At 39.5% G+C, this 27877-nt stretch overlaps 1 protein-coding gene and 1 pseudogene across 1 annotated transcript; one reads left to right on the top strand and one right to left on the bottom strand.

Annotated features, from left to right (window-relative positions):
• Positions 1-3385: 3385 nt before the first annotated feature.
• On the top strand, positions 3386-6223 carry LOC110576409 (annotated as a pseudogene).
• Positions 6224-9258: 3035 nt separating this feature from the next.
• On the bottom strand, positions 9259-10227 carry LOC110576471 (olfactory receptor 51S1). The gene has a single exon (XM_021685661.1). It carries the CDS (start codon positions 10225-10227, stop codon positions 9259-9261), a length of 969 nt encoding a protein of 322 aa, XP_021541336.1.
• Between the last annotated feature and the right edge of the window lie 17650 nt (positions 10228-27877).

Here is a 27877-nt window from a genome sequence, read left to right as displayed (position 1 = left end):
ATGCTCTGACTATAATACATAATACATATATATACATATATATATATATATATATATTAGAATGTGGAAAATCAATTTTCACTATCAAATTATAAGCCTCTTTTCTCTAATTTCCTGCCTGACTTATGCTGATGACTGTAGCTCATCCCCTTTTATATTAACCTGAAGACCAAATGATCATTGTAGGCTTATGTAAATCGGTTCATTTATCTGTTGTTACTTTGTTTCAGGCTGAAGATGTTTAACTAGATCTTCTTTTCTATTCTGTCTCTGAAAATCATATGTCCTCCTAAGTGTACCACCAGAATTATACTTTTTATTTATTTCCAATTTTCAAAGTTGAGGGCTGAATAAAAATTGATACTTCTGACTTTGAGGGTCTAAGATATCAGAAGGCTTGTGATTCTGGGCTTTCCTTTCTGTTTTATGAGATTAAATGCCTTCACTGGCCAATAAATGTGAAGGGACTAGATATAAGACAATGAAGAAAGGAGGAGTCAATGATAAATTTGAAAGCTTGTGACCTACCTAAATCCACTCACATTTAGAAAAGTAGATGTTGTGATGACCAAACAGAACATATCTGTGGGCAGAATTCCACATAAGGTCTGTGATAGTCTTAGATTGAGTCTATTAAGGCATACACTTTTGGAGCAATAGCTGGATATAGGCCACCTTATCAATGTCTGAGACAGGCTCTCCTCAAAGCCTGTACCTGATGTGGGAACAGAATCTTAAGAGTTAATTAAATCTGTGACTGTGAGTCAGATCCTGCTTTCTGAATTTCTTAGGAGAGCCTGCTATTGACAGACCACGATGAAGTTAGAGAGTCATTGTTCCCAGGGGATTAAGTGCCTGTTAATTCTCAGGAGGGTATGCTTATGCTAGGAAAGAGTATGAGGGTCTATATAAGAATATGGATTCCCAACATGGTGCTGAAGCAGAGAAGTTACAGAACCTGAAGAATTTGAAACCTTTTCACCCTTGCTCTGGGATAAGGAACCCAGGAGCCTGGTAGGTGTCCTAGAGACTCAAATTCAATTTCCCTAAGATTATTTTATGTTTCCTAATGAAAACTCTGAAATTTATAAAGATTAACCTATGCCTTTAAGAAAGCTAGAGGTAAAAATGCTTCATGGGTTGTCTAGCCTAAGGGATCAAACTGCATTTGGGACAACACTGAGAGCTGAAAAGTTTAGGGAACATATGTGGGATGGGGTACATCTTTGTATTTGCATGATGAACACAGTTGAAAAGACAATGTTATCAATAGTAAGTCCTTTCTTTGGTACCTGAGTTAGGTTGGTAGCTTGTCAAAAAGACCTCAGACATGGAATCTTAGAAATGACCATTTTGAGGAGACTTTTGAACAAGAGTGGATAAAAAGTGTATTATCACTTTTCTCCCTCTGAATGCCACTCCCCTGACAAGGGCAGAGTGTCAGCTGCACTTCTGGGGTTTTTCTGGCCTAGAGCTATTAAAAGGAGAGCTACCCAAGGTGTGAGTAAGTAATGCTGGCACCAAGAACATGAGCAGGATCAAGCCCAAATACCAGAGATAAGAACCTGAATTGGTCACAATCTAAAGGGTAGACATTGGACAGCCAAGAGCAATGGCAAAGGAATCCAAGAACAGGGAAAGAAGGGCAAGAACTATGGCCATTCTGAGCTGGGCCAGTAGCAATTGCATGGAAACAATGTGAGTATTTCAAGCACCTACAAATGGCAACTGTGGTATGTGCTTGACGTCAAGGAAATACTCACCACATATGAGAGGCTGAGACAAAATGTGTGCTCAGTACTGAAATATGTTCTCGTCATCTAGCCTCATCGCTTCTCCATATGACACACCCCACATACCACAAACTGTCATAGTTCCTATCTTGAGTCAAGTTGAGGCAAAGGTCCTTCAAAATTTTGGCAGCAGAGAGAAGAGCTAGTAACTGTTCTCCCCTTCTTCCTGCTTTCTAGTTCCACCCTTCACCCTGTAATTTCTTCCATCTGGATGCAACTCCCTCTTTCTCTACCCTTGACAAGAAATACTCCTTAACTCCCCACAAAAGGACCAATGGTTGCCCTTGGCCATTCCCTTCTCACCACTTACTCTGGTCTACTAGCAGGCAGCTCACCTCCTGGAGGATGATAGCTGGTGTCAGAGGTGTCCTTCTTCTGCTCCCTGCTGTGCTCACTCAGACTGCCTCAGGCTACAGGATTGTGCTGGTGAATAGTGTTTGGTCCCGGAAATCTCTTGGTGGTTTATGGTTCTGGGAGTGGTGTTGTGTAAGACAATTTGGAGGGGGAAGAATTAAAAGAATATAGAAAAGTACAGAGCATTGCCCTGTGTTTTTGCAATTCTTTTGGGAAAATTGAAAACATCTGTGTATTTGCTTCACATGTTATTGGCTTTTTAAAAATGAAAAATAAAACATTACTCTTAAATTTGGAGTTCCCTTTGACCCATACTCCATTCCCACCATACTCATTCTACTGTGATTGTTCATGTCTGTGTGCTTGTGCTTGGATGGGTAATTTTCTAGTGCAGGGGTCAAGAAGCTTTTTCTGTAAATGGCCAGAAAGTAGATCTTTTAGACTTTTCAGGACACATATTTGTCTCTGTCATATATGCTTTTTCTTCTCCTCTTTAAGAACACTCTTTAAAAATATTTTAAAAACTTTCATGGTTGTACAAAAACAAGGCATGGGTTGAATTTGGCTCTGCACATTAGTTTGCTAAACTCTGTGGTAGATCCATTTTATATTTTCACACATAACGTAGCATGAACAATAATATAAGAGGCCTCCTTTAACTCCTACTACTATAGCATCTCTGACTTGTATGAGTTAATGACCAATAACCACATTCAGGATGTTATAGTTTTTCCAGATTGCAATGTACTCCAACTTAGTTTACTTGATGCATAAATCTCAAAAAGTGTAGTTTTAATAAAAAAGTTTATCGGGGCGCCTGGGTGGCTCAGTTGGTTAAGCGACTGCCTTCGGCTCAGGTCATGATCCTGGAGTCCCGGGATCGAGTCCCGCATCGGGCTCGCTGCTCGGCGGGGAGTCTGCTTCGTCCTCTGACCCTATCCCCTCTCATGTGTTCTCTCTCTCTCATTCTCTCTCTCTCAAATAAATAAATAAAATCTTAAAAAAAAAAAAAGTTTATCAAAACACCTTGTTGCTTCCAAGCTATTGAGTTGTTTAGACGTATATCGGGGAAGGAAGATAGACTTGAAGAGTGTAAAGTCTCGACTATCATCAAGAACCTGCTTAAATATACTCTGCATTTTTCTTCATATAGAAGAAGTTATATTACATTATTGCTTGATGCCTAAGGATGAGCTATATTTAATTTATTTTATATTTAATTTATTTGTTTGTTGTTAATGTTATTTATCTACCAGGAGCATATAAATGAGAGACCTATTTGTGATGTTTGCTTTCAATACCTTGGATTTGAAATCTCCACCTTCCTGTTGATTGGGATCCCAGGGCTTGAGCATGTGCACGTTTGGATCTCCATCCCCATCTGCTTCATGTACCTCCTGGCCATCCTGGACAACTGCACCATCCTATTTGTCATCAGGACAGAGCCTTCCCTGCATGAGCCCATGTACTAGTTCCTCTCCATGCTGACTCTGTCTGACCTGGGCTTGTCTTTCTCTTCTCTTCCGTCCATGCTGAGGATCTTTTTATTTAATGCCATGGAGATTTCTGCTGATGCATGTATTGCCCAGGAATTTTTCATCCATGAATTCACAGACATGGAATTTTTCATCCATGAATTCTGATCATGTCCTTTGATTGCTTTCTAGCCATTTGCACCCCCCTGAGGTGTAGCCTCCATTCTTACCAGCTCCAGAGTTTTGCATATCGGACTGACATTTGCTATCAAAAGCATTCTACTAGTTCTTTCTCTTCCTTTCACTTTAAAGAAACTCAGGTACTGTAATAAACGCCTGTTCTCACACTCCTACTGCCTCCACCAGGATGTCATGAAACTGGCCTGCTCTGACAATAGGGTTAACTTTTACTATGGTCTGTTTGTCGCACTCTGCATGATGTCAGACAGTGTGTTCATTGCGGTTTCCTATGTCTTCATCCTGAAGACTGTATTGGGTATTGCATCCCATGGGGAGAGACTTAAAGCTCTTAATACCTGTGTGTCCCACAGTTGTACTGTGCTCATCTTCTACGTGCCCATCATCACCTTGGCTACCATGCATCACTTTGCCAAGCATAAATCCCCTTTGGCTATGATTCTGATAGCTGATGCATTCTTGTTGGTACCACCTTTGATGAATCCCATTGTGTATTGTGTAAAAACTCGGCAGATTAGAATAAAAGTCCTGGAAAACTGAGTCTAAAATCTAAATGATGGGGCAGAGGTGGAAGTTCCATTTTCTCTACAATAAATTGTCTTAGGAGCAGGGCAATATTTCTTTCAAAGAGGAGGTATTTCCTTTTACTTCATAGTCCTTAAGTTACATTAATTAATTAGTCAATCAATCAATTAATCCCTGAAGGGGCTCTAATATACCACAGAGTATCTGCTTTTAAGAAAGAGGAGACCTGCATTTCAGAGAGTAGGTAGGAATCCTTTTGTTATTGTTTGGGGAATTGATGGCCTCTATCTTCAGGTATGAATGAAGAGCAAGAATCCAGAGAAACTTCTGAGGAAGAACGATGATAAGCGGCCCTAAACTGTGACTGGTGGAGCCATTTAACATCTTTGTATTTGCTTTCCTTATTTGATTCTTTTTTGTGATTTACATTAAGCCCTTAATGTGTCTAAGTTGGTTTAAATATGTTCTTTTCCTTGTTACTCAGAGTGTGGTACAATGCTCAACAGCATAAGCATCACCTGGAAAGTAACTAGAATTGCAGAATCTCATGCCCTGCTGCAAGCCTATTAAATGAGAATCTGCATTTTACCAAGATCTTAGATGATTGGTATGGACATTAATGTTTGGGAAAGAAAACTTGTGGGGAACAATGTGAAAGGGGAACCTACAGAGTATGTTTTCTACTGATGCCAAATTGGGGGGAAATTGTAGGAGGAAATTACCGGTGGCCATTGGCATTTGGCAGCATTTCTAGTAAAGGTAAGGGGCTGAGTCCTTGGGGCACAATCGATGGAGACCCAGAGACATCTCTCATATCATCTCTCTCACTGACTACATTATGAATTTCCACAAGGAAAGAGTTGTGAGTTATTCAACTTTAAAAGTCTCCTCACAATAAAATACCTTGTTCAGAATATGTGATTGGTAGATGTATATCAGTTTGAACTAAATGAATAGTCCGAAGTTTTGCTGGGGTGGAGATTCAGGGGTGAATCAGGGCGGTCATCACCTAGACTCAACTTACCTCTGCACTCTCTGCACCTCTTACCAGAAGCTAACATTGACAGGGAATATAAGGGCCCTTTGTGAGAGACAGAGAATTTAGGGCAGCCCATAATACCATTAGGTACCAATAACTGTCAAGCCACAATACAGAATCTGCACCACTGTGGCCAAACAGACATCCAAACAACTTTCTTATCTGAGCCTACCTGGACTCACCTGTCACTTCCTGGTGTTGTAAATGGAGCCAGATTAGAGTGCTCCAAGGACATTCTAATGAGCAAGTGTCAACAAAGACGCTTTAGGAGCTATGAAGATATGCCATTTTTATTTAAGGGATCAGAGTCCAGGATTACTGCTAATCAATAGGATATAATGTAGCTCCAGACTGGGGATTTAGAAGCCAACCTATAGAAGAAAGAGTAAAAAGGCCCTATCAGGGATAACATGTTCTCAAAACCTTCTATTGTGATAACTTAGTCTTGTCAGGGAGGTGGCCAGAGGAGTAAATAGGCTCAAGACTCAGCCAGGAAACCAGTCCTCTGGTTTCAGCTCTGCCATTTCCTGGCTATGTGGTCTTGAGGAAATTACTTCCTATGTGTTGTGTATTATGATAGATTTCATATGTGCTTTGAAATTTAAAAAAATTCCTTCTTTCTGCATTATATGGATAACTATGTTAATCTTTTTAAAAGCCCTAAAATCCAAATGTGGTCTTCAGACAAACATGTTTAGACAAGATAGCATTTAGATGAGTTCATATTAAAATAGATTTACAAGTTATCTTAAAAGTAGGAAGGTATGGTAATACTAGGTCTACATTCCCACATGGAAACAGTAGGAACCCACTGGAAAGTCCCCATCATCACAGTCTGAGGACGGGCTTGCTCCACTTATTACTATTATTACCTTGTTCTTCTGGGTATTTGAACTTATGATCCCTGTTATGAATTCTTAATTGCTTACTCATTCTCTCTTTCTTTCACACACACACACACACACACACACACACACACACACATTCTGGCTACAGGTCTGAAGTCTTTGTTTAGCTTTGTTTAGGAATGGGACCAACCCAGAGATCTGAATTTTGCACTGCTCTTCCTGGTTTTCAGTTTCCACCAACTCCCCTGTATCACTGTTACATTTTGTTTACAATTGTAAACATTTCTGTTAATACCTCTATTCCCCTGTGTGAACATTTTCCTTCCAATCTGTCAGGTGAGTTGCAGAAAGAACAGTGTCCCCTGACTGGCCAAGAGTGGTAATACCAACTATTGGACACTTGAAGACTGACACAATTGAGTGGATGTGTCTGTGGCCAGGAGAGAGTGTTAAAGAGAGAGAATTCTGTGCTGCCCTGCACTAGTAAACAGATGGAGGCCACCAGCGGTGTTCGGTTTAGTTTGTCTCCTGCTGACTTACAAAGGTCCATGCAAAAGTGCTTTCAGCAGATCCCCAAGTTGAAGTTTTCCTTCAATAAAATGAGGTGTTATGAGCTGAAAGAATCTTCCAGCTGTAAAGTTCTTTATTCACATTGAGTATGCATATAAGTTTTAAATATAATTATTTTTAATTTCATTAATTCCAAATAACTACCATTTATTGAATATCTCTTATGTTCAGACACCTTGATAAAGGGACTTGATTTTGGGGCGCCTGGGTGGCTCAGTCAGTTAAGCGTCTGCCTTTGGCTCAGGTCATGATCCTGGGGTCCTGGGATTGAGCTCCCAGTCAGGCTCCCTGCTCAGTGCGGAGTCTGCTTCTCCCTCTCCCTCTCCCTCCCTCTGCTCCTCTCCCCCAGTGTGTGCATGCTCTCTCTCTCAAATAAATAAATAAAATCTTTTTTTAAAAAAGGGACTTGATTTCATGCAGTCCTTATTATAGGTATTTTGTAAACATAAGAACAACATTTGACAAATTGCACAGGAAGTAGTGAAATGAGAATTCAAAACCAGGCCAGTGTGACTTCCAACTCTTTCCATCACTCTACTCTCAATAAATAAATGAGAAGCTGGAGGTGGGAAGAAAGGATAAACTTTGGGAAAAGCAGGGTTTCTCAGAGACCTCATTCCTGTTGCCTCAGGACTAGACTGTTTCTGTTCAGCAATTTTAAAAGAATATTTTGTAGCAGGGGCTTTGGACTAAGCAATTTGAAATAAATGCTGGCTTTGCAACTCATTTTATATACTTCAAGCATTCTTAAATTCTCAGTCTCAGTATTCTCATTTGTGAAATGGAGAGACTAATTATCTAATTTAATAAGAGGGTATATAATATGCTTTGCAGAGAAGCTTGGTATAAGATGAGGATGTAATTGTTCCTGCCTTCCTGGAATATATCCTGATATATCATTGTGTGTTCTTGTTTTGGCACTAGTAGATTCAGTTTGCTACTTTTCATTTAAAATGGCTTCTTCTATAATCACAAGAGAACAAGGATGTTTCAATATCGGAAATTGAACAACACATTAAAGCAGACAATTATGGGGCACCTGGGTGGCTCAGTCTGTTAAGATGCTGGCTCTTGGTTTTGGCTCAGGTCATGATATCAGAATTGAGGTACTGAGCCCCAGATCGAGCTCTGTTCTTAGTGGGGAGTCTGCTTGGGACTGTCTCTCTCCCTCTCCTTCTGCCCCTCCCCCAACTCATGTGTGTGCTCTCTCTCTCTCAAATAAATAAATCTTTTTTTTAAAAAAGAAGACAATGGGTGCTGAGAAAGCACTTAATAGGATTGATCAAATAAGCTTATTAAAAATCAATAAAATTTGGAATCAATAAATCAATAAAATTGGAATACACATATATTATTTAAATATTAAAAGTTTACCCAAAGATCAAGCAGCCAACCATTGTTCTAACAGGTGAAACATTAATGCCACTTCTGTAAAAATAAAAAACAAGATTTGAATGTTCATTTTCACTCTTAATCTTTCATAATGGGTTGGGGATTTCATAAATTAAATAAAGTAAAATGGAATAAGTTGTGTGAATAGTAGGGAAACATTACCAATCACGCATTTTTACTTATATATGCTAAATACAAATAAAATCCAGAAATAAAATCTATAATTTACATGATAATTTGGTAAAATAGATATTAGTGCAAGATTAAAATGTTATTTCTCAATCTAGCATTACATGTGTGGAAATAGAAATAGGGAAATACTTTATTTATAAAAGCAGCAAAATACATTTTAAAACTATAGAAATAAATTTAATGCAAATAATTTTATTGAAAAATTTTTAAAAGGTGTTAATAAGTGAAACATCTATCATATATTCTTGGATGTGAATGCTTATCATCATAAATGTTGATTCTCTTACATTTAATCTGTACAAATAATGTAGTTCTTGTTAGGATTCCAAAGCTCATGTTTGTTTTATGAGAGGGAGATCACTTTATGCCATATTAACTAAGTCAGACTATGAGGCTACACTAATAGATCAGAGATATGTGATTATATACATGACACATATATATAAAATCCATGAAAAGGTCTGTAAAACAATGTACACACACATGTAGAGTGCCATTGAATGTTTCTGTCTTCTCATTTCTCTGCTGTGTAGCTGTTTAACTCCTCCAGTTTCCTCAGTTCCTGGGGTATAGACGTGGTGGGGAAATTAACAAAAACAGAACAACAACAGACGCATACTTGGAAGGTTGTGACAACACCTACATCCTGGCCTCTCTATGCCATGGATCAGTAACTGTGGGTAGACCACTGCCATTCTCTGGAGCTTGTAAGCTTTCCTTAATATACACATGCACACTTGCAAGGACAGGCATCCATGTATATGTGCTTATGTGTGCCTGAGTGACCATTTCATGCATGGTGAACTGAGTTCTTATCATGAAAGCCTTTGTACCAGGTAGCCTTGAGCTACCAAATGTGGAGGGCATCCTCCTCATTGAGCACAACCCACCTTCTTGGGCTGTAACCTCTTGAATATTCTCTCTCTAATCTCCTTCATCTTGACGCTATAGAGAATAGGGTTTATCAGTGGAGGAAGCAGGAAGTGGACATAGGAGAGAAGAGTATGGGCAGGCTGAGGTACTGGCACCCTGAGACGGTCAGTGAGGGCCAGGAGGATCATGGGCATGTAGAAGAGGAGCACAGCAGAGAGGTGGGCAGCACAGGTTTGACCAGCCTTCCAGCGCTCCTCGCTCGATCCCAAACCTTGCAACACCCTGCCAATGAGGCCATAGGAGAAGAAAATAAGCAGGGGGTCCAATCCCATGGCTGACAGAACCACAAAGAGGCTGTAGACTGCACTCCAAGAGCCCGGGCAGGCCAAATGGGCTATATCTGGGTGCAAGCAGTAAGAATGGGTCAGAACCTGTGGGTGGCAGTAGGACATGTGGGCCAGGAGGAATGGCAGGGGTAGGTGGAGACCCAGACATCGGAAAGCGATAGCCAGGCCAATCTTGCTAATGACATCATTGGTGAGGAGCGTTGGGTAGTGGAGAGGGCGGCAGATGGATAGTGCTCGATCTAAGGCCATGGCGAGCAAAACAGAGGACTCCATGACAGAAAAGACGTGGACAAAGAACATCTGTAGGAGGCAAGCTGAGGCAGGGACAGCATGAACACCAGCAAAGGCAAGACCCAGCAGGGTGGGCATCAGGGCTGTGGCCAAGCCAACATCAGACACACTCAGCAGGAAGAGGAAGAAGTACATTGGGTGGTGCAAGGTGGGATCCAGGGCAATGACGCAGAGGATAGTACCATTTCCCAGGGCAGAAAGAAGGTAGATGGTGATGAGTGGTATTGTCCACCAGGAGGGTACAGCTGACAGACCTGGCATGCCCACCAACAAGAAGGTGGGGGCCATTGAAGTGTTACTGGGGGCTGCCTGGTTGGGGAATGTTGACATAGTTCTGGATCCCACTTTGAATTCTGGAACCTGAAAACTGATTGGAAAGATTTACTTAGTATTTTGACACATTTGCATGATGCAATCTAAAACAACCTGCCTCCTCCTTCCCCAGCCCCCAGCACACACGCTTACACATTCCCTTCCCTGAATACACATACATTCTAATATCTATGCCATACTCATCTCTTGTCTTGGCAGTTTTTCTAAAGCTGTCTTTAAATCTGTTTCTCTCCCTAAATCGTTGCCCCACTTTCCTTTAACCCTGCCTTTTCTTGTAGCTTTTTCCTAACTAATGTCCCGCCATCAATGGTAAACACCTGCGAGGGGGTCTATACTCCTATAAATATCTTTTCTGCTCCCCTCACCCCCAGACATTCTGACTTCATGCTGCCTTAACACACTCACATTTCAGTGAACTTTAAGTGCTCTCATCAAAGTCACCAGTTACCCCTTTAGTACTAAATCAAGGGGCACTCATATTTCCTAAATTAATGTATTTTCTCAATGAGCTTTGGCTGTTATAAATCCAGTTTCTCCTTTTCTTTTTAATCCTACCTCTCAGAAGTTAACTGCTCAGTTCATCTTGCTGTGTCCTGTCCAAGGTATATCTTGGCATTTTTGAGGGATCTTTATTTGGGTCTTTTCTTTTTCTTCAGTGGTCTTATCTACTCTCATGACTTTAGCTAAACTCTGTAAATTGATGAATCACAAATATATCCCCCTAGATCATTCTATGTTCATCTCACCCTGGAAATCTCTACCCTTATGTCCCATTTATCTTTATTTTATTTTATTATTTTATTTATTTTATTTTATTTTATTTATTTGAGAGAGAGAGAGAGCACGAGCTGGGGAAGGAGCAGAGGGAGAGGGAGAGGACGAAGGAGAGGGAGAAGCAGACTCCCTGCTGAGCAGGGAGCCTGAAGTGGGGCTCCATCCCAGGACCCTGGGATCATGTTCTGAGCCAAAGGCAGATGCTTAACCAACTGAGCCACCCAGGTGCTCCTGTCCCATTTATTTTAAATTCAAATAATTCAAAACAGGTCTTCACAAAAGCTTCTTAAAACCTCTTCCAGTTTCCTCAATTAGTAGAAGACAGTGTTAGGGAAATTACAACAATGACAAAAGAAAAAAAGAAAAAAGGGAACATATCTTGATTCTCAAAGTCAGTTGGTGATATCACCACTCACCAATTTCCCAAAATAAAAGCTCCACAATTAACCTCATTTCACATATAATGTCCAAATATTTTTTCTAATTTCAACAAGAAGGACTGAACACACACTATAGTCTTATCTCCTTCCCTCAGTCACATGCCCAAAAAAGTTAGAACTGAAATTCCAGACAAAAGGACCATGAAATTGTGATATGGGGAAAAGAAAAACAAAAAAATGCTAAGTTATGTTCTTAGGGGAATAATATGGATGTAAATTAACTCTAAATATTTATTATGAAATTCTAAATGTATATATCCTAAAAATATGAAGTTAAATATTTTAAAATTAAGTGTAAAACTTTCAAACTATAAAGGAAAATAAATGAAATAAAGATCTTAATCAATCTAACAGAAAACATTAAAAAAGGAATGAATAGAGGTGCCTGGGTGGCTTAGTCAGTTAAGCATCTGACTCTTGGTTTTTGGCTCGGGTCACTATCTCAGGGTCATGAGATCGAGCCCCTTGTAGGCTCTGTGCTGGGCATGGAGCCTGCTTAAGATTCTCTCTCTCCTTCTCCCTCTGCCCCTCCCCCCCTTAAAAAAAATGGAATGAGTAGGAACAAGATATTCATTTGTAGCGTGATTGAGTGAGGGGGTTGAAAAATCCTCTCCCGAAAAGCGACTGCAAAACTGGTAAAACTGTCAACACCATTTTAACAGCCTGGAAATCCATCAAAAACATAAGCCCATTCCTGAAAACTACAGAACTTTGGGAAATGACTCCCATGTTGTTGACATTCTGGCCTGGGGCTGCCCTCGTTTCCCCCACTGCCTCCAGTCCTGTCGGCAGTGGTGAAACAGGGAATGCTGACAGCTTTGTTCCAGGGGCCTGAGCTGGCTTCTTTGATCTGGAGCTTGTCGGTTACTGAGGCTCTACTACCCTGAGGTTGTGGCCTTCTCTGGGGTGAGCCATGGATCAGCGGACTGGCTGGGTATTTCAAAGGGAATTCTGGCAAAGTGGCAGACGGATTTCCAACCGTAACAATGGTTACAAAGTAAAAGGACTAAACACTCCTCACAAAAAGTAGACACTGTTAGACAGAATAAAAAAAGCAAGGGATAACTACTCTGTACACAGGAGTCATATTATAGATGGCAAGATATATAAGTTGAAAGTAAAAAGATGAAAAAACATATACCACACAAACAACAACTATAAGATAGCTAGAGTGGCTATACCAGCATCAGATGAAAAAGGGCTCAAGACAGGAAATAGTATGAGACAAAGATATTTCATAATGTTGGAAAGATGGACATTCATAAATGCATATACAGTAACACTAGATGCCTAAAATACATGAAACAAAACCGAAAAAATTGAAAGAAGAAATAAATGATTCAACAGTAACAGTTGGAGATTTCGATATCCCATTCTCATTAACTGGACAATCAGACAGAAAATCGGCAAAGAAACAGAAATCTTGAACAACATTACGAATCAAAAATGACATTTATAGAATACACAACATTGTGTACTATAGTCTGGGTGACAAAATAAGCCTCAATAAACTTTTAAACAGTAAATCATACAAAGGATGTTTCTGGGTACAATGGAACTAAATTAGAGATCTATGATAGTAAGAAATCTGGACTTTAAGCAACATGCTTTTAAATAATCATTGGTTAAAGAAGAAAGAGCCAGGGCAATTAAAAACTATTTTGAATTACATAAAAAAGAAAACAGAACATACCCAAACTATGGTGTACAGTTAGAGCAGTGCTTTGAGAGAGATTTATAAGTTAGTATGTCTAGATCAGAAAAGAAGTTTTCAAATCAATAACCTGAGCTTCTGCCTTAAGTAGTTGTAACACAAAGAACAATCAAAACCCAAAGCAGGTACAGGTGAAGTAATTAGAGTAAAGATCAACAAAATGGAAAATTGAAAACAACAGAGAAAATCAATAAAACCAAAATTTGTTCTTTGAATAGAACAAAATTGAAAACTCTTAGTAAGCCTTACAAAGAAAATAAGAAAAAAGACATAAATTATCAAGGTCAGGAATAAAATAAGGAACATCACAGCTGACCTTACGGAAATCAAAATGATAATAAGGGTATACTATAAACAACTATATGCCAACAAATAGATTAAGTGAAAAAAATTCCTAGGAAGACATAAATTACCAAACTGACTTAAGAATAAATAAGAACCCTGAACAGACCTATAACAGATAAAGAAATTCAATTAATAATTTAAAATTTTTCTACAAAGAAACCCCAGGCTCAGGTGGCTTCATTGGTGAATCACATAAAAAATCAGCATAAGAACTAATACTAAATGTTTCTCAAGGTTTGGGTTTTTTTTTTTTTTTTTTTTTTTTAAATAGGGGAGAGTTTTTTAAAATCCAACTCATTCTAGTCCCCATGGTGGGATTAGTGATTTTATAAGGAGATGAAGGACCAGAGAGCTCTCTCTGCCAGAATAGGATAGAGTAAGAAATTGTCCTTCTGCGAGATAGGAAAAGGGTTCTGACCAGGAATAAATTAGCTGGAATCTAAAATTTGGATGCCCCAGACTTCAGGCTCTGAGTAATAAATTTATCTTGTTAAAAGTATATATATATATACATAAAAAATCCAACTCATGCTAGGAGGATAGTGGGCCTTGATTCTAAAGCTAGACAAGGACATCACAGAAAACTACAGACAAATAGCTCTGAAGTATTAACATAATAGCAAAGCAAATTCAGCAACATGTAAAAAGAATTATATACTTTGATTGAGATTTATCCCATAAGGGCAATGTTGGTTTTACATTTCAAAATCAGTTGCTATAATATGCCATATTAATGGAATAAAGACCCAAAACTTCATAGTTATCTCAGTAGACACAGAAAAAGAATTCATCAAAATCCTATAATCATTCATGATAAAAATTCTTCACAAAATAGAAATAGAAAGGAACTCCTCAATCTGATAAAGGGCAACTGTGAATAAACCTACAGCTAACATCATACTTGACTGTAAGATTTAGAATGAGGAAAAGTTATCTGCTTTTGTCACTTCTATTCAACATTGTACTGAAGATTCTAGGTAATGCATGAAAGAAAACAAATTAAAATGTCCACTTTGGTAAGGAAGTTATAAAATGACTGTTAATCATGATGACATGAAACTATATGTAGAAAATTCCAAGGAATCCATCAACAAATTACTAAAACTAATCAATGAGTTTCACAAGGCCACTGGATACAAAGTCAAGATACAAATATCAATTGTATGTTTATAAATATCAGCGAACCATCTGAGAATAAAATTAAGAAAATAATTTTATTCACGGTAGCATCAAAAATTTTAAAATAGATAAGGGAAAGAATGGAACAGTGTCCCAGAATGGGACAACATTTGCAACTTACACTACTGAAAAAGTTTAAAATTGGAATATTTAAGGAACTACAAATAAATAAAACAGAGATGGGCAATCTGATGTAAAATCTAGCAAATATGAGGTGTGATTTTATATAAGAATATATATATATATATATATATATATATATATATATATATATGGTGCCTGAGTGGCTCAGTCAGTTAAACGTCTGCCTTCAGCTCAGGTCACGATTCCAGGGTCCTGGGTTCCAGTCCCTTGACGGCAAGGGAATACATATTTACAAAATGACAAAACATTTTTTACCTGTCATGTGGGATAAAATCATAAAATTTAATAAAATTATATGCTGGAAAAGATATTAAAACTGCTCTTAATCAAGGCTGTCAGTTATAAAATTTTGTAGCTCTTTTGGGAGCAATTTGGTACATTTCATCAAAATAAGAAATACCTGGCAATTCTAGTTCTTGATCTATCTATCAGACAGAAAAACCCATATGCATGAAGAGGCATAAAATATTTTTGTTTGCAAGAGGAAAACATAAGTAGAATAGAGTTCTTCATAATTCTCATATTAATTCTGATAACTGATTAATCAGAGAAATGGTCATGGTGCATAGTAGTCTCAATGGTTAAGAAAGAAAATATATTGTTGAGTTTAAAATATGCATAATGATTTATCTATTATGGTATCATGTATGTTTTAAAAGTCTCCTAATGCTATCCCTCAGATAGCTACATTTGTATATAAGTGCCTAGAAGTCCTGGACAGATTTGCATTAATTGATTTGATTAAAGTAGTAATGACTGGAGCAAGGGGACTAATATTGAGTTGAAGATAGGATTCAAAGATGACTTTGGCCTTAACCCCAACACTATTTTTTCTTGGAAAGACATATTCTCATACCAAATGAGTAACTATAAATTACTTAGTATAACTCCATTGTCTCATCTCAAACTTTTCTTCTGTATCCACTTTTACTCATCAACAGTGTTTTGGGTTTTGCTAAGGTTTCCCTGCTGCCAGTTCTTCTGCCTTCCAAATCTTCCTCCACGTAGGTGTCACAGTGTTATTTCTAATTTGCAATCTGATAATGTGGCTGTGGCATCTTTCCTTTAAACCATCTGATTTTCCACCGCTTTAAAATAAAGACCACACCTTTTTTTGTCATAGAAACCTCTTTACCATCTGTCCCCTAACAACCTTTACTGCTTAACTCATTTCTGTTCTACTTCTATACGTGCATTTTAGCCTTCCAGAGCTACTGTGATTCCTCAGATAGATCATTAATTTTCACACATTCAAAAAATACATTTTATAAGTGGAATGTCCTGCTCTCTCATATATATCATGAAGTTCCAACTCAGACATTGCTCCTCTCTTCCCTGAACACTGTGACCACCTTTTCTCAAACAGGCTCTGGGATAGATTATTTACTCTCTCCTATCACATCAGCACATTCTCTAATATAGCCCTTATCATTCTCAATTATTAATATTTCTGTGCCTCCCTCAATGGAATGAATAAAGAGATGATTATTTTATTCACTGTTGTGAATCTAGTTCTTGGTTTATATTAAACTTCACATAAATATGCTTCATAAACCTTTTATACATTTTTTTTACACATTTTACACATTTGCAATTCTTTTTCTCTAAATTTTCTCCTGGATTTGATCCTTCTTTCTGAAATGCCCACTGAGTTTTATTATTCCATAAGCTGTCACCTTTCTCAAAATCTTCCCATCCACCCCTCATGTACGTACACCTCATATAAGTTTCTCCAAAATGTTATTCTTTTCTAGTGGAGTCCTTTCTTCTCAACGTATTTCTAGTCCTCACCCTCTTGGAGTCTATGCCTCTGCCTGAAGTGACCCCTAGATGGAGTTAGGCTTGCAGTGCAGAGCACGGAGGCTCCTGCTGAATCTTACACATTTCACAGAACATTCCTGCTCATTAAAAGCAGGCCAGGTAGTGGATAGAATTGATAGAAGGCAAAGCAGAAAGAGGTTTGGGATAGATGCCTGTTGAAAAAAGCCTCTGAGGCTTTTGTGGGAATATTTAAAGCTCCACATGGGACCTTCAAATTTGACAGGTTCACTCCTTCCCAGAATTTTGAAAGCACTCTCATATATACCTAACTAGCATACAAGAAGCACATGTACCTCCTGCCATTTATACTATTCGAACACAAAAAGGTACTCACATTTTGTAGTCGACGTGTATTCCCACACATAGCACAAACATATATGCATGCACTCATACACATGCACACACACACAAACGCACACTTATCCACCTTGATACGAAGAAACACTCATGTATAGAAGGTTTATATTCATGGACAGAAATATTTTTGAGGCAGATGCATATCAAATTAACAGGTATTCAAACAAAAATATAACTTACACATACATTCAAGGGTGCAGAAATATGCAAATGCTCATTCCCGAAGATAGAAGCCCTTCTGAATACCTACCGATAGAAATGCATGTCTAAGTGAAAAGGCACGTGGAAGCAAAATGCTTGTAGGTCATGTATGTTACCATCTATGCACTCACCTCCACAAATTGTGAATGCCCAATGCTCTTAATCTTTTGCCATCTCACACAATCACAGACAGGTAAATTTAAAGATTCAGTCATTCTCCAAAACACACATATTCAGCTAATGAGTAACCTTTATCTCCTCACATACACACATGTTCATCAGATGTTCACAAACCTCCCCTCAATATGCAGCCACATGCGTACATCAATATATTTCAGAAATGCAGGGGATCATAAACATACATCTTGAGTCACATCTCACATCACACCAATTAGGCATCCTTATCTCACGTCTAATATCTGATATATTGCTACAAAGATAAGTAAGCTCTCCTTTTCTCAACCTGAAATCTTGCTCTCTATAGATTTAATTCTATGATTCAAACCTAAGAGTGGGAACATTGTCACCAAAACATGTGTATAAATACTGAATGATGTTTTTTGGGAGAGAACAAAAGTTTTATCCTCATTACCAGATTTGTTCCCTTCCATCTGAAAGGCAAATGGAACATAGGATATTTGGCTATAGGGCAGATTTTTTAAAAAATTTTTTTATTGTTATGTTAATCCCCATACATTACATCATTAGTTTTAGATGTAGTGTTCCATGATTCATTGTTTGTGCATAACACCCAGTGCTCCATGCAGAATGTGCCCTCCTCAATACCCATCACCAGGCTAACCCATCCTCCCACTCCCCTCCCCTCTAGAACCCGCAGTTTGTTTCTCACAGTTATAGGGCAGATTTGATGCTGGTGTCATGGAGAGCTCTGAGCAGCCACATAGAGATAGCAGAGTATTATGGATAAATTTGCTCACTTTATTAGGTCCTAGACCTAGCCCTGGCAATTAGGGCCCTCACCACAATTCTCCCTGCTATTTACCATACCAGCATTGAAGACTGTTTGTCAGACAGGGTCTTTGGTTGCAAATGAATGCTGCAGTATTAGGACGGCTTCAAGAAGTGGCCAATGTGTGAGGATTTATAGCATCAGCTCTCTAGGTGTTGGCCCCTAGGGGATAAAATGGAGTAGGAAGAAATGGCTAAGAGAGTGGATTTGTCTCCAAGGCAATAATTGCCCCTCCATAACCTGAGAGGCCCCCTTTTGTCTCCAGATTAACCTGGACTGTACTGAAAGAGATATCTTTAGTGCTGAGCACCAAGCAATCCACTGGAAACAGGTGGTATATCCCATGGAAAAGCACTTAACAAAGTATGAGATCAAATCAGGTACATTATGGAATATTGATATGGTTAGAGACCTATGCACATCAGGAACATAAGGAAAACAAGCACAGCATGTGGGAGGGAGGAATAAAACAATCTAGGGAAGAGGAATGATTAGGTAAGTTATAAGGCCCATATTTATTTATTTATTTATTTATTTATTTATTTAAAAGATTTTTTAAAATTTATTTGAGAGAGAGAGACACAGCGAGGAAGAAAGAGAGCATGAGCAGGGGGTGGGAGGGAAGGGGAGAGGCAGACAACCCGACAAGAAGGGAGCCTGATGTGGGACTCTATCCCAGGACCCTGGGATCATGACCTAAGCCGAAGACAGCTGCTTAACCGACTGAGCCACCCAGGTGCCCTGTAAGACCCAAATTTAGAAAATAACCACCCATGTTCTTAGTCTCAAATCTTGGTGGATAGTTGGAATATAAGGCAATGATCAGTTCGGCTGCTCCCTATATTCAGATTATGTCTTTACTGGGGAGATAGAGTTTTGCCCTGAAGAACCTGGGAACAAAGGACCCTGACAGGTTATTATCAGGCAAGGTAAGCAAAAAACAGGCCATATTTGGGGGACAGAAGATACCACCACTGAATTTTTATGGTTCCCCAAATTCCACCATCCAGAGGTTTTGGCCACCAGTAAACTTAAAACTGCACTATGCAATTTGAAGACATCCCTCCATGATCTGTTTGGTCAGCAAAGTCTGCTCCACATGACTTTCTAGTTCTAAAGTATGATGTTAAATATTCAGTCCCAGTTCCAAATAGACTGCATGCTTGGTCATAATCCTTGGCTTTGCACCTATGGTTACCTGTCCCTTCTCTCCAGTTTTCCATCTCAGAAAACGACTTTTCCTTACTGGAACTCAGATCCCACAGGACTTCTATTGTATTGCTCCCTCCCAGTGAATCACTCTCTCTTTTACGACCCTGTGGACCCCTCTCACGTAAGCGAGTGCGCTACTGGAACTCTTCCCATGCCTTCCTACTGCTCTGTGAGCTATTTGAAGACAAGAACTATCTTTTTAATTTTCATTCCTATTATAACATCTTTCCCTTAGACAGGAAATAAGTTTTTTGAATTCTGTGAGCTGTTTTAAAGAGTTGGCTTAAATAAAAATGTGTCTCACTGCCCAGATTCTGAGCCCCTCCCTTCTACAAAGGGCACCATGATTTTCTGATCTCTCCACCGCTCCATCCCAATCCTCCAGCCCCCATCTACCTTCCAACTCTTCAAAAATTGAAGTAACTTTCTGAGAATGGTCAAATTCTTTGCCCTATCTCCTTTCTGTCCTTTCAGGCTCAGAAACAGAAACTGCCACACCCTCCTCTTTCTTTCTTATTTCATCTCCCCACTTACTGTTCTCTCCCCATTTATCTTATCACTCTTACCCTGAGTCTTATTGTCCCTCCCCACACCTCCTTCTCCCTTTTGCAGTTCACTCACCACACTTGGTTCTCCCAGCGACCCTCACACACTTTGGTGTTCTAGTAGACTGACTCAGGTGTACTCTTATGCAACCCTTGTTGTACCCCATCTGGCGAGTGGGTGGGGTGTGGGATACAAGAAAGGTGAGCACAGGTGTCCTCTTGTTGCCTGAACCCCATAGGGAGCCGCTGTGGTTAGTTAAGGGCTCGTTGTTCTGCCCAAAGGAAGCACCATGATGACCTTTGAACTGCAGCGGGAATGGAAAAGTCCCTCCATCCCTAATATCCAGTCCTATCCTCATAGCCCATGAAGCAGGTTCCCCTCCACTCCATACTAATCCTGAGCTCATAGTCCTGATAGGTCCTGGTGTCTTGTCTCACCCTGGCCTGTCTGCTCTTTGACCATTGCCACAACCTCTCCCCAGCCTTTTTTTCAGAGAGCAGATAATTAGCCCCATAGAATGCCCCAGGCTCAGTCCACAGGGACACCTTCTAGTTTTGTTGCTTGTTTCTGTTTCAACTGATTGCCCTTCGCTCAGTGGAGTACCACATGGTGCTAATAGCTCTAAGGTCACAGGTTCCACTTCTGCAGAGATCACTTAGTCATTTTGCTTTGCATCCTTAAGTTAAGGCCTGAATCAATTCAAAGACTAGCAGGGGTAGAGAATGGTCTCTTACCGTCATGGTTTCATCCCCATCCCTGACCACATGCACACTGCTATCCATAAAGTCAACTCTCTCTGAAATACAACAACTAGCTGACTGGACCCCCTCACTCCTCTTGCCCATTTTGGCTCACTCTCTTTCTTTCTCTTCCCTTCTCTCTTCCTCTTCGCTATTTTGCACTTTCTCATTCTCCCTACCATTTCTTGATGCCCTGTTTGCTGATGGATCAGGTATTGCCAGGCAACCCGCTCCCCATGCCAGCTTGTAGTTTTTCCTTCACACCCTGGGCATAATCAGCCCAAATCTCCGTAAACGCTCATTGTAAGCCATGCTGTCTACTGCTCCTCCCCTCCCAGAGAACTTCCAGGGTGCTTTTGTTCCTGTAATCCCTGCAGCAGACCTGGGTAACCAGATCCCAGCTCGTGGGTTTACCCAGCTCATCCCTGTTCCTGCTACTCCCTTTCAGGAGATGCTGCCTTAATCTCTCTATCCCCAGGGCACAGCTACACTTCTCCTGGACTCAGGTTACCCTCCTCACACTCCTTCCAGCAATTCCAGCAGGTGTGATCAGTTGGACCTGGATGCTGCCCTCAAACTCTGCGACTGAAGTTTAACCCCATGGTGAATGGAACTGAGGACATGGACTAAGTTAGTCTTAGCACCGCAAACACCCACAACTCCATAACCAGGTCCTCTCTCAGGCTCCCTGATTGGTTCAGTGAATGATTCTATATCCTTCTGTCATCCTGAGATGCAGGGTTACCTCTCCTCTGACCTCTAAATCATAGGAATGGCCCCATAGCTATCTGCGCTTTGGTTTCCTGAATGTTCAGGATAGCCATTTATTCATGTGATAAATGAATCTGGCTTAATAGGTTGGAGGGAGGGACAGAATTAAACCATCCTTGGGTCCCTCCTTTTCTCAGATCAACATGTGTTTCTTTCGATTTTATGTTTTAGGAGCCCACAGTATGGTGCTGTGGCTTTCAGATTTAGACCATCTAGGTAAAAATCCTCACTTTGCTACTGACTAGCTGTAAGGCTGTGGACAAGCTACTTCACATCTCTGGGCTTCAGTTTCCTCATCAGGAAAAAGAATTGGGATGAAATGTGAGTGAAGTGTCCAGAACAATGCCTGCCTCCTGTTATTTACCGTACATGCATGCCAATCTCAGTTCTCTACTCTCCCCTCTTTTTTGTCTAAAATGGCTTTCTTTCAACAGGTAATTTTGAGCACCTCATATATGCCAGGTGTTTCAGGCTACCGTAGTAAACAAGGGAGGTAAGACACCTTCTTTTATGGGTCTCACCTTCCAGTACAGAGTGATAGTGCAAGTATATATATGGTCTATGTAACAAACAGAAAAGGGTGATGGGATAAGAAAGGAAGAGTGCCTAAATACCACAGAAAGGGTGACATTTCTGAAGCTGATATTTAAGCTGAGACCTAAACGCTGAGAATGAAGTAGCCATGTGGAGGTATGGAGGACGTATGTTCCAGGCAAGTATTCGGGCAGTGAGGCAAGAATAAAGTTGGCATAGGAACCAGAAGGTGGCCATTCTATTTGGAGTAGAAGGAAAGAGCCCGAGATTGAACAAAGAGATCAGAGATGTTCACAGGTTTATGCCACATAGTTTCAGATCAGACATGGTTAGACGTTTTTATTCTAAGTGAAGGAAAGACTCGAAAGTGTTTTAAAAGCAGAGCAGTGTAAAGATGTAACTTATGATTTTAAAAAGTTACTGCCACCCATCATGTAGAGTAAGGATGGACTCTGGCTGACCATAATGGAAGCGGGAGGACTGTTTAAGGGAAACCTTCCTGGGCAGGTGAGATTAGTGGAAATTGACTCAGCATGACTCTCAAAACAACTATGTTTCTACATTTGTGTGTGCAACTGTACACTTAAAGATGGCTAAGATTCTTCGATTAGGCCAAGGAAGAAATGACAAAATTATCTGTATACTCCCTGACCAATCACTGCATATTTACCAAGTTCTGTGAGTCTCTATGTAGCATTCATACTGTACATACTATTCATTCTTCTATCCTGTTGTCCCAGCTCTTGTTAATTGTGCATTACCTTTGTAGCCTGTTCCCTATTGTCCCCTCTTCTTATAAAGAATGTATCTGATCATGTCATTTTCTCCTGCAGAATTTTTCCATTGTTTATTCTCTGCCCCTTAGATAAATGTGAAATTATTAAGGCATTTAAGGCCCCTAACATACTATTTGCAATATTTTCTACTCTTACCACTAATTTCCTCTCACCCTGTAACTCGCTGTGTGGAGCTACTGCATTGTCTCCTGAAAATGCCTTAAACTTTCTCACCCACATGCTTTCACATATGCTCTTCCTCTACCTGAAATATTCTCCCTAATAGCTCTGCAATCCAAATCCTAATGTTTCTCTAATACCTAGTCTAGTTTCACTTCACACGTTAAATTTCCTCAGTCCTCCCTGCCCCCTACCAGCTAACAGTGATTCTCCTCATTTTAAATGCCTAATATTGGTCTGATCTCCTCAGACAGCCCATAACACTTTTAACTTCTCTTGTCATTATTTCTTTTTTAAAGATTTTATTTATTTATTTGAGAGAGAGAGCACACAAGCAGGGGAAGTGACAGGCAGAGGGAGAGGGAGAAGCAGGCCCCCCGCTGAGCACAGAGCCAGATGCAGGTCTCCATCCCATCTCATGGTCCTGGGATCATGACCTGAGCCGAAGGCCAACGCTTACCTGACTGAGCCACCCACGTGCCCCTCTTGTCATTATTTTAATATTAATTTCTTTTCTGAATCTCATATACACACAGATCACCAAAATTTTTTGATCTTATGAATCTGAAACTCTATACTCATTAAACAGTAACTTCGTGTTTCCCTTTCCCCACAACCCCTAGTAACCACCATTCTATTTTCTGTTTCTATGATTTAGACTACTTTACATACCTATATAAGTGGAATCTTATAGTATTAAAAGGACATCACTCATATTTTTAACATTCCAAAGTAACTACTTTTTAGTGATGTTTGTTTATTAACAATATGTTAAAATGCTTTTTTCTCATAAAATTAAAATTTACAAACTTTCTCTGGCAATACTTAACACTATCCAGATAATGTTGAAATCAATATTTGAGCTTTAGCCATTAATTTAAGAAAAATTTCATGATGTATTCTATATAGAGACTCAAAAATACAGTTTTCATCATTAAGGAAATCAGTAGTTACTGTTGATCAGATTTTTTCTATATATACATATTTTTTTAAAAAGTCTCAAGGAACAATTTGATGGATGAAGGGTATCATTACACATGGTTTTATAAACTGCTTTTTATTTATTTTTTAAAAATTTTTAAAATTTTAGGATGTTATGTTAGTCACCATACAATACATCATTAGTTTTTGATGTGGTGATCAATGATCCACTGTTACAAACTGCTTTTTAAAGCAAAGTTCAGCTCAATGCTATTTTGTTTTATACAAATGAAATGAAGGGCTTCTAAAAGTATTGCCCATATCTGTTAAATTAAAACAAGAGAGGGGCACCTGGGTGGCTCAGTTGTTAAGCGTCTGTCTTCGGCTCAGGTTATGATCCCAGGGTTCTGGGATCGAGCCCCGCATCGGGCTCCCTGCTCCGCGGGAAGCCTGCTTCTCCCTCTCCCACTCCCCCTGCTTGTGTTCCCTCTCTCGCTGTGTCTCTCTCTGTCAAATAAATAAATAAAATCTTTAAAAAAACAAAAGAAAACAAAATAAACATGAGATACAGTTGTAAAAGACACAAAGCCCTGTTCTTATTTCACTGGTACCTCCACAGTAGAGTTAGTATGAAGGGGAAAAAAACATGGTATAGTATATTCATACAGATGATTATTATTTGATTGTTCAGTCCAATGGAAACTAGAGACATAATAACTAGAGAATTTAAAGGTTTAATATATTTTATTTTTCTGTCTATACTATACAATGTAGACCTGATTATGCTATGCAGTAAATAAATCACTGATAGAAAGGCATATGAATACCTATCTAAAATTTATCATACAAACATTTTAAGCAAGATCACTGCAAGTCAGGAAAACAAATCAATCAAATTAGATAACAAAATATTCATGTATCAAATAGCTTAATGTTTACATTTCTGAGAATGCATGTTTCTTTTGACTACAGAGTAGCTTCTTACTAATAGCAAAGTAAAGCCCAATATGGAATTTGGCAAGATTATTAAATATTTCCAGGTGAAAAGGCAGAAGAAAGGACATAAAGTACATTTCTGTTCTCCTTTCCTAGAACATTTGGCTCACCCTTTATTTCAACATTGCTTCTTGCTCTCTGGGAGGGGTAAGTCAGCAAAACAAGTGACGGCATGGTTGGCATCAGGACCACGTTTGGCCACATCACATGGTCAGAAAAGAAGGTGTGAATAGCAACAGAAGTTACAATGCTTGACACACTTTGCTTTTAAATGCTGGCATCAGAAGCAAATGGTTGAAAATTACTTTGTAGGAACATTCAGTTAGGTAACAAATAGAACTCATATCCTGTGCATGCTAGGAGTGAAAGGCTCTCAAGTAAAGGAACAAAAGCCAAACTCAAAAAAAAAAAAAAAAGGAAAAGAAAAGTTACAGTGACCATTCCTGAGAATGGTCAGGACATATAGTCTTTGTTCCATGACTATCGTCACCTAATCCGGGGATGTCCTTCATGGAAGTTTCCAGAGAGAGCAATGAGGAAGGAAAAAGTCAGTGGAGTTGAAAAGGACACAGTCACGACAGACAATGTTGCCTACGCAATCTAGATTCTACTCTGTTCTTAAGAAACGATGTTTACCCCAAATTTCCTGGGCTGAGGAAAATACCATATGATTTCACTCATATCTGGAATTTAAGAAAGAAAACAAGTGAGTATAGGAGAAAAAAAAGAGAGAGAGAGGCAAACCAAGAAACAGACTCAACTATAGAGAACAAACTGAAGGTCACCAGATGGGAGGTGGATGGGGGATGGGTTAAATAGGTGTTGGGGATTAGGGAGGGCACTTGCTCTGATGAACACTGGGTATTGTTTGTAAATGTTGAATCACTATATTGTACACTTGAAACTAATATTACACTGTAAGTTAAGTAAATGGAACTTAAAAACTTAAAAAAAAAAGATTCAGCAAATACAATCTTTGTCCACTGTCAATGTTGCCACAGAAATGTAGCAATTTGAACAATACGCTGTTCCATGACAGATTCTCAGATTTAATGTCCACCAATACAAGCTCATTACTAAGCAACTATTTAACTTGCTGGGAGGGAAAGAGTAAGCAAATGTGCTATGCTAGTGTTTGTAGGGGCCAACGGCAGGCTGCCCAAAACGTACCACAGTGGTATATTGATTATTTTGAATTGAAACTACCTGGGAAACAGCCAGTGCAGGAACATTCAGACACTTTTCTGTTGCCCCTGAAAGCAGGAAATAAATCTCCCATATGAAAGATATCTTCCCTGTACTAAGAGGCGAAAGGATATCCTTATCACCAAAGATAGAAACTTTAAAGCTGTTAAGCAGAAATAAAACTTGCTACTTTTTTTTATTACGTTATGTTAATCACCATACATTACATCATTAGTTTTTGATGTAGTGTTCCATGATTCATTGTTTGCGTATAACACCCAGTGCTCCATGCAGAACGTGCCCTCTTTAATTCCCATCACCAGGCCAACCCATCCCCCCAGCCCCCTCCCCTCTACAACCCTGTTTGTTTTCAGAGTCCATAGTCTCCCATGGTTCGTCTCCCCCTCTGATTTCCCCCCCTTCATTCTTCCCCTCCTGCTGTCTTCTTCTTCTTCTTCTTCTTTTTTTTAACATATAATGTATTATTGGCTTCAGAGGTACAGATCTGTGGTTCAACAGTCTTGCACAATTCATAGCGTTCACCATAGCACAGTCCCTCCCCAATGTCTATCACCTAGCCACCCCATCCTTCCCACCCCCCACCACTCCAGCAACCCTCAGTTTGTTTCCTGAGATTAAGAATTCCTCATATCAGTGTAGTCATATGATACATGTCTTTCTCTGATTGACATATTTCGGTCAGCATAATACCCTCCAGTTCCATCCACGTTGTTGCAAATGGCAAGATCTCATTCCTTTTGATGGCTGCATAATATTCCATTGTGTATATATATATATATATATATATATATATATATATATATATATATAAACCACTTTTTCTTTACCCATTCATCTGTTGATGGACATCGTGGCTCTGTCAACAGTTTGGCTATTGTGGACATTGCTGCTATAAACATCAGGCTGCACATACCCCTTCGGATCGCCACATTTGTATCTTTGGGGTAAATACCCAGTAGTGCAATTGCTGGATCGTATGGTAGCTCTATTTTCATCTTTTTGAGGAACCTCCATACTGTTTTCCAGAGTGGTTACACCAGCTTGCATTCCCACCAACAGTGTAGGAATGTTCCCCTTTCTCCGCATCCCCGCCAACATCTGTCGTTTCCTGACTTGTTAACTTTAGCCATTCTGAATGGTGTGAGGTGATATCTCACTGAGGTTTTGATTTGGATTTCCCTGATGCCGAGCGATGTTGAGCGCTTTTTCCTGTGTCTGTTGCCCATTTGGATGTCTTCTTTGGCAAAATGTCTGTTCATGTCTTCTGCCCATTTCTTGATTGGATTCTTTGTTCTTTGGGTGTTGAGTTTGATGAGTTCTTTATAGATTTTGGATACTAGTCCTTTATCTGATATGTCATTTGCAAATATCTTTTCCCATTCTGTCGGTTGTCTTTTGGTTTTGTTGACTGTTTCTTTTGCTGTGCAAAAGCTTTTTATCTTGATGAAGTCCCAAGAGTTCATTTTTGCCCTTGCTTCCCTTGCCTTTGGCGATGTTTCTAGGAAGAAGTTGCCTTGGCTGAGGTTGAAGAGGTTGCAGCCTGTGTTCTCCTTTAGGATTTGGATGGACTCCTGTCTCACATTGAGGTCTTTCAACCATTTGGAGTCTATTTTTGTGTGCGGTGTAAGGAAGTGGTCCAGTTTCATTCTTCTGCATGTGGCTGTCCAATTTTCCCAACACCATTTGTTGAAGAGACTTTTTTCCACTGGACATTCTTTCCTGCTTTGTCGAAGATTAGTTGACCATAGAGTTGAGGGTCCATTTCTGGGCTCTCTATTCTGTTCCATTGATCTATGCGTCTGTTTTTGTGCCAGTACCAT

This window comes from Neomonachus schauinslandi, chromosome 11 (assembly GCF_002201575.2).
Source record: "Neomonachus schauinslandi chromosome 11, ASM220157v2, whole genome shotgun sequence".
Taxonomy (NCBI): Eukaryota; Metazoa; Chordata; class Mammalia; order Carnivora; family Phocidae; genus Neomonachus; species Neomonachus schauinslandi.
Note: the sequence above shows the minus strand (reverse complement) of the source record. Positions and strands in the feature narration are given on the sequence as shown.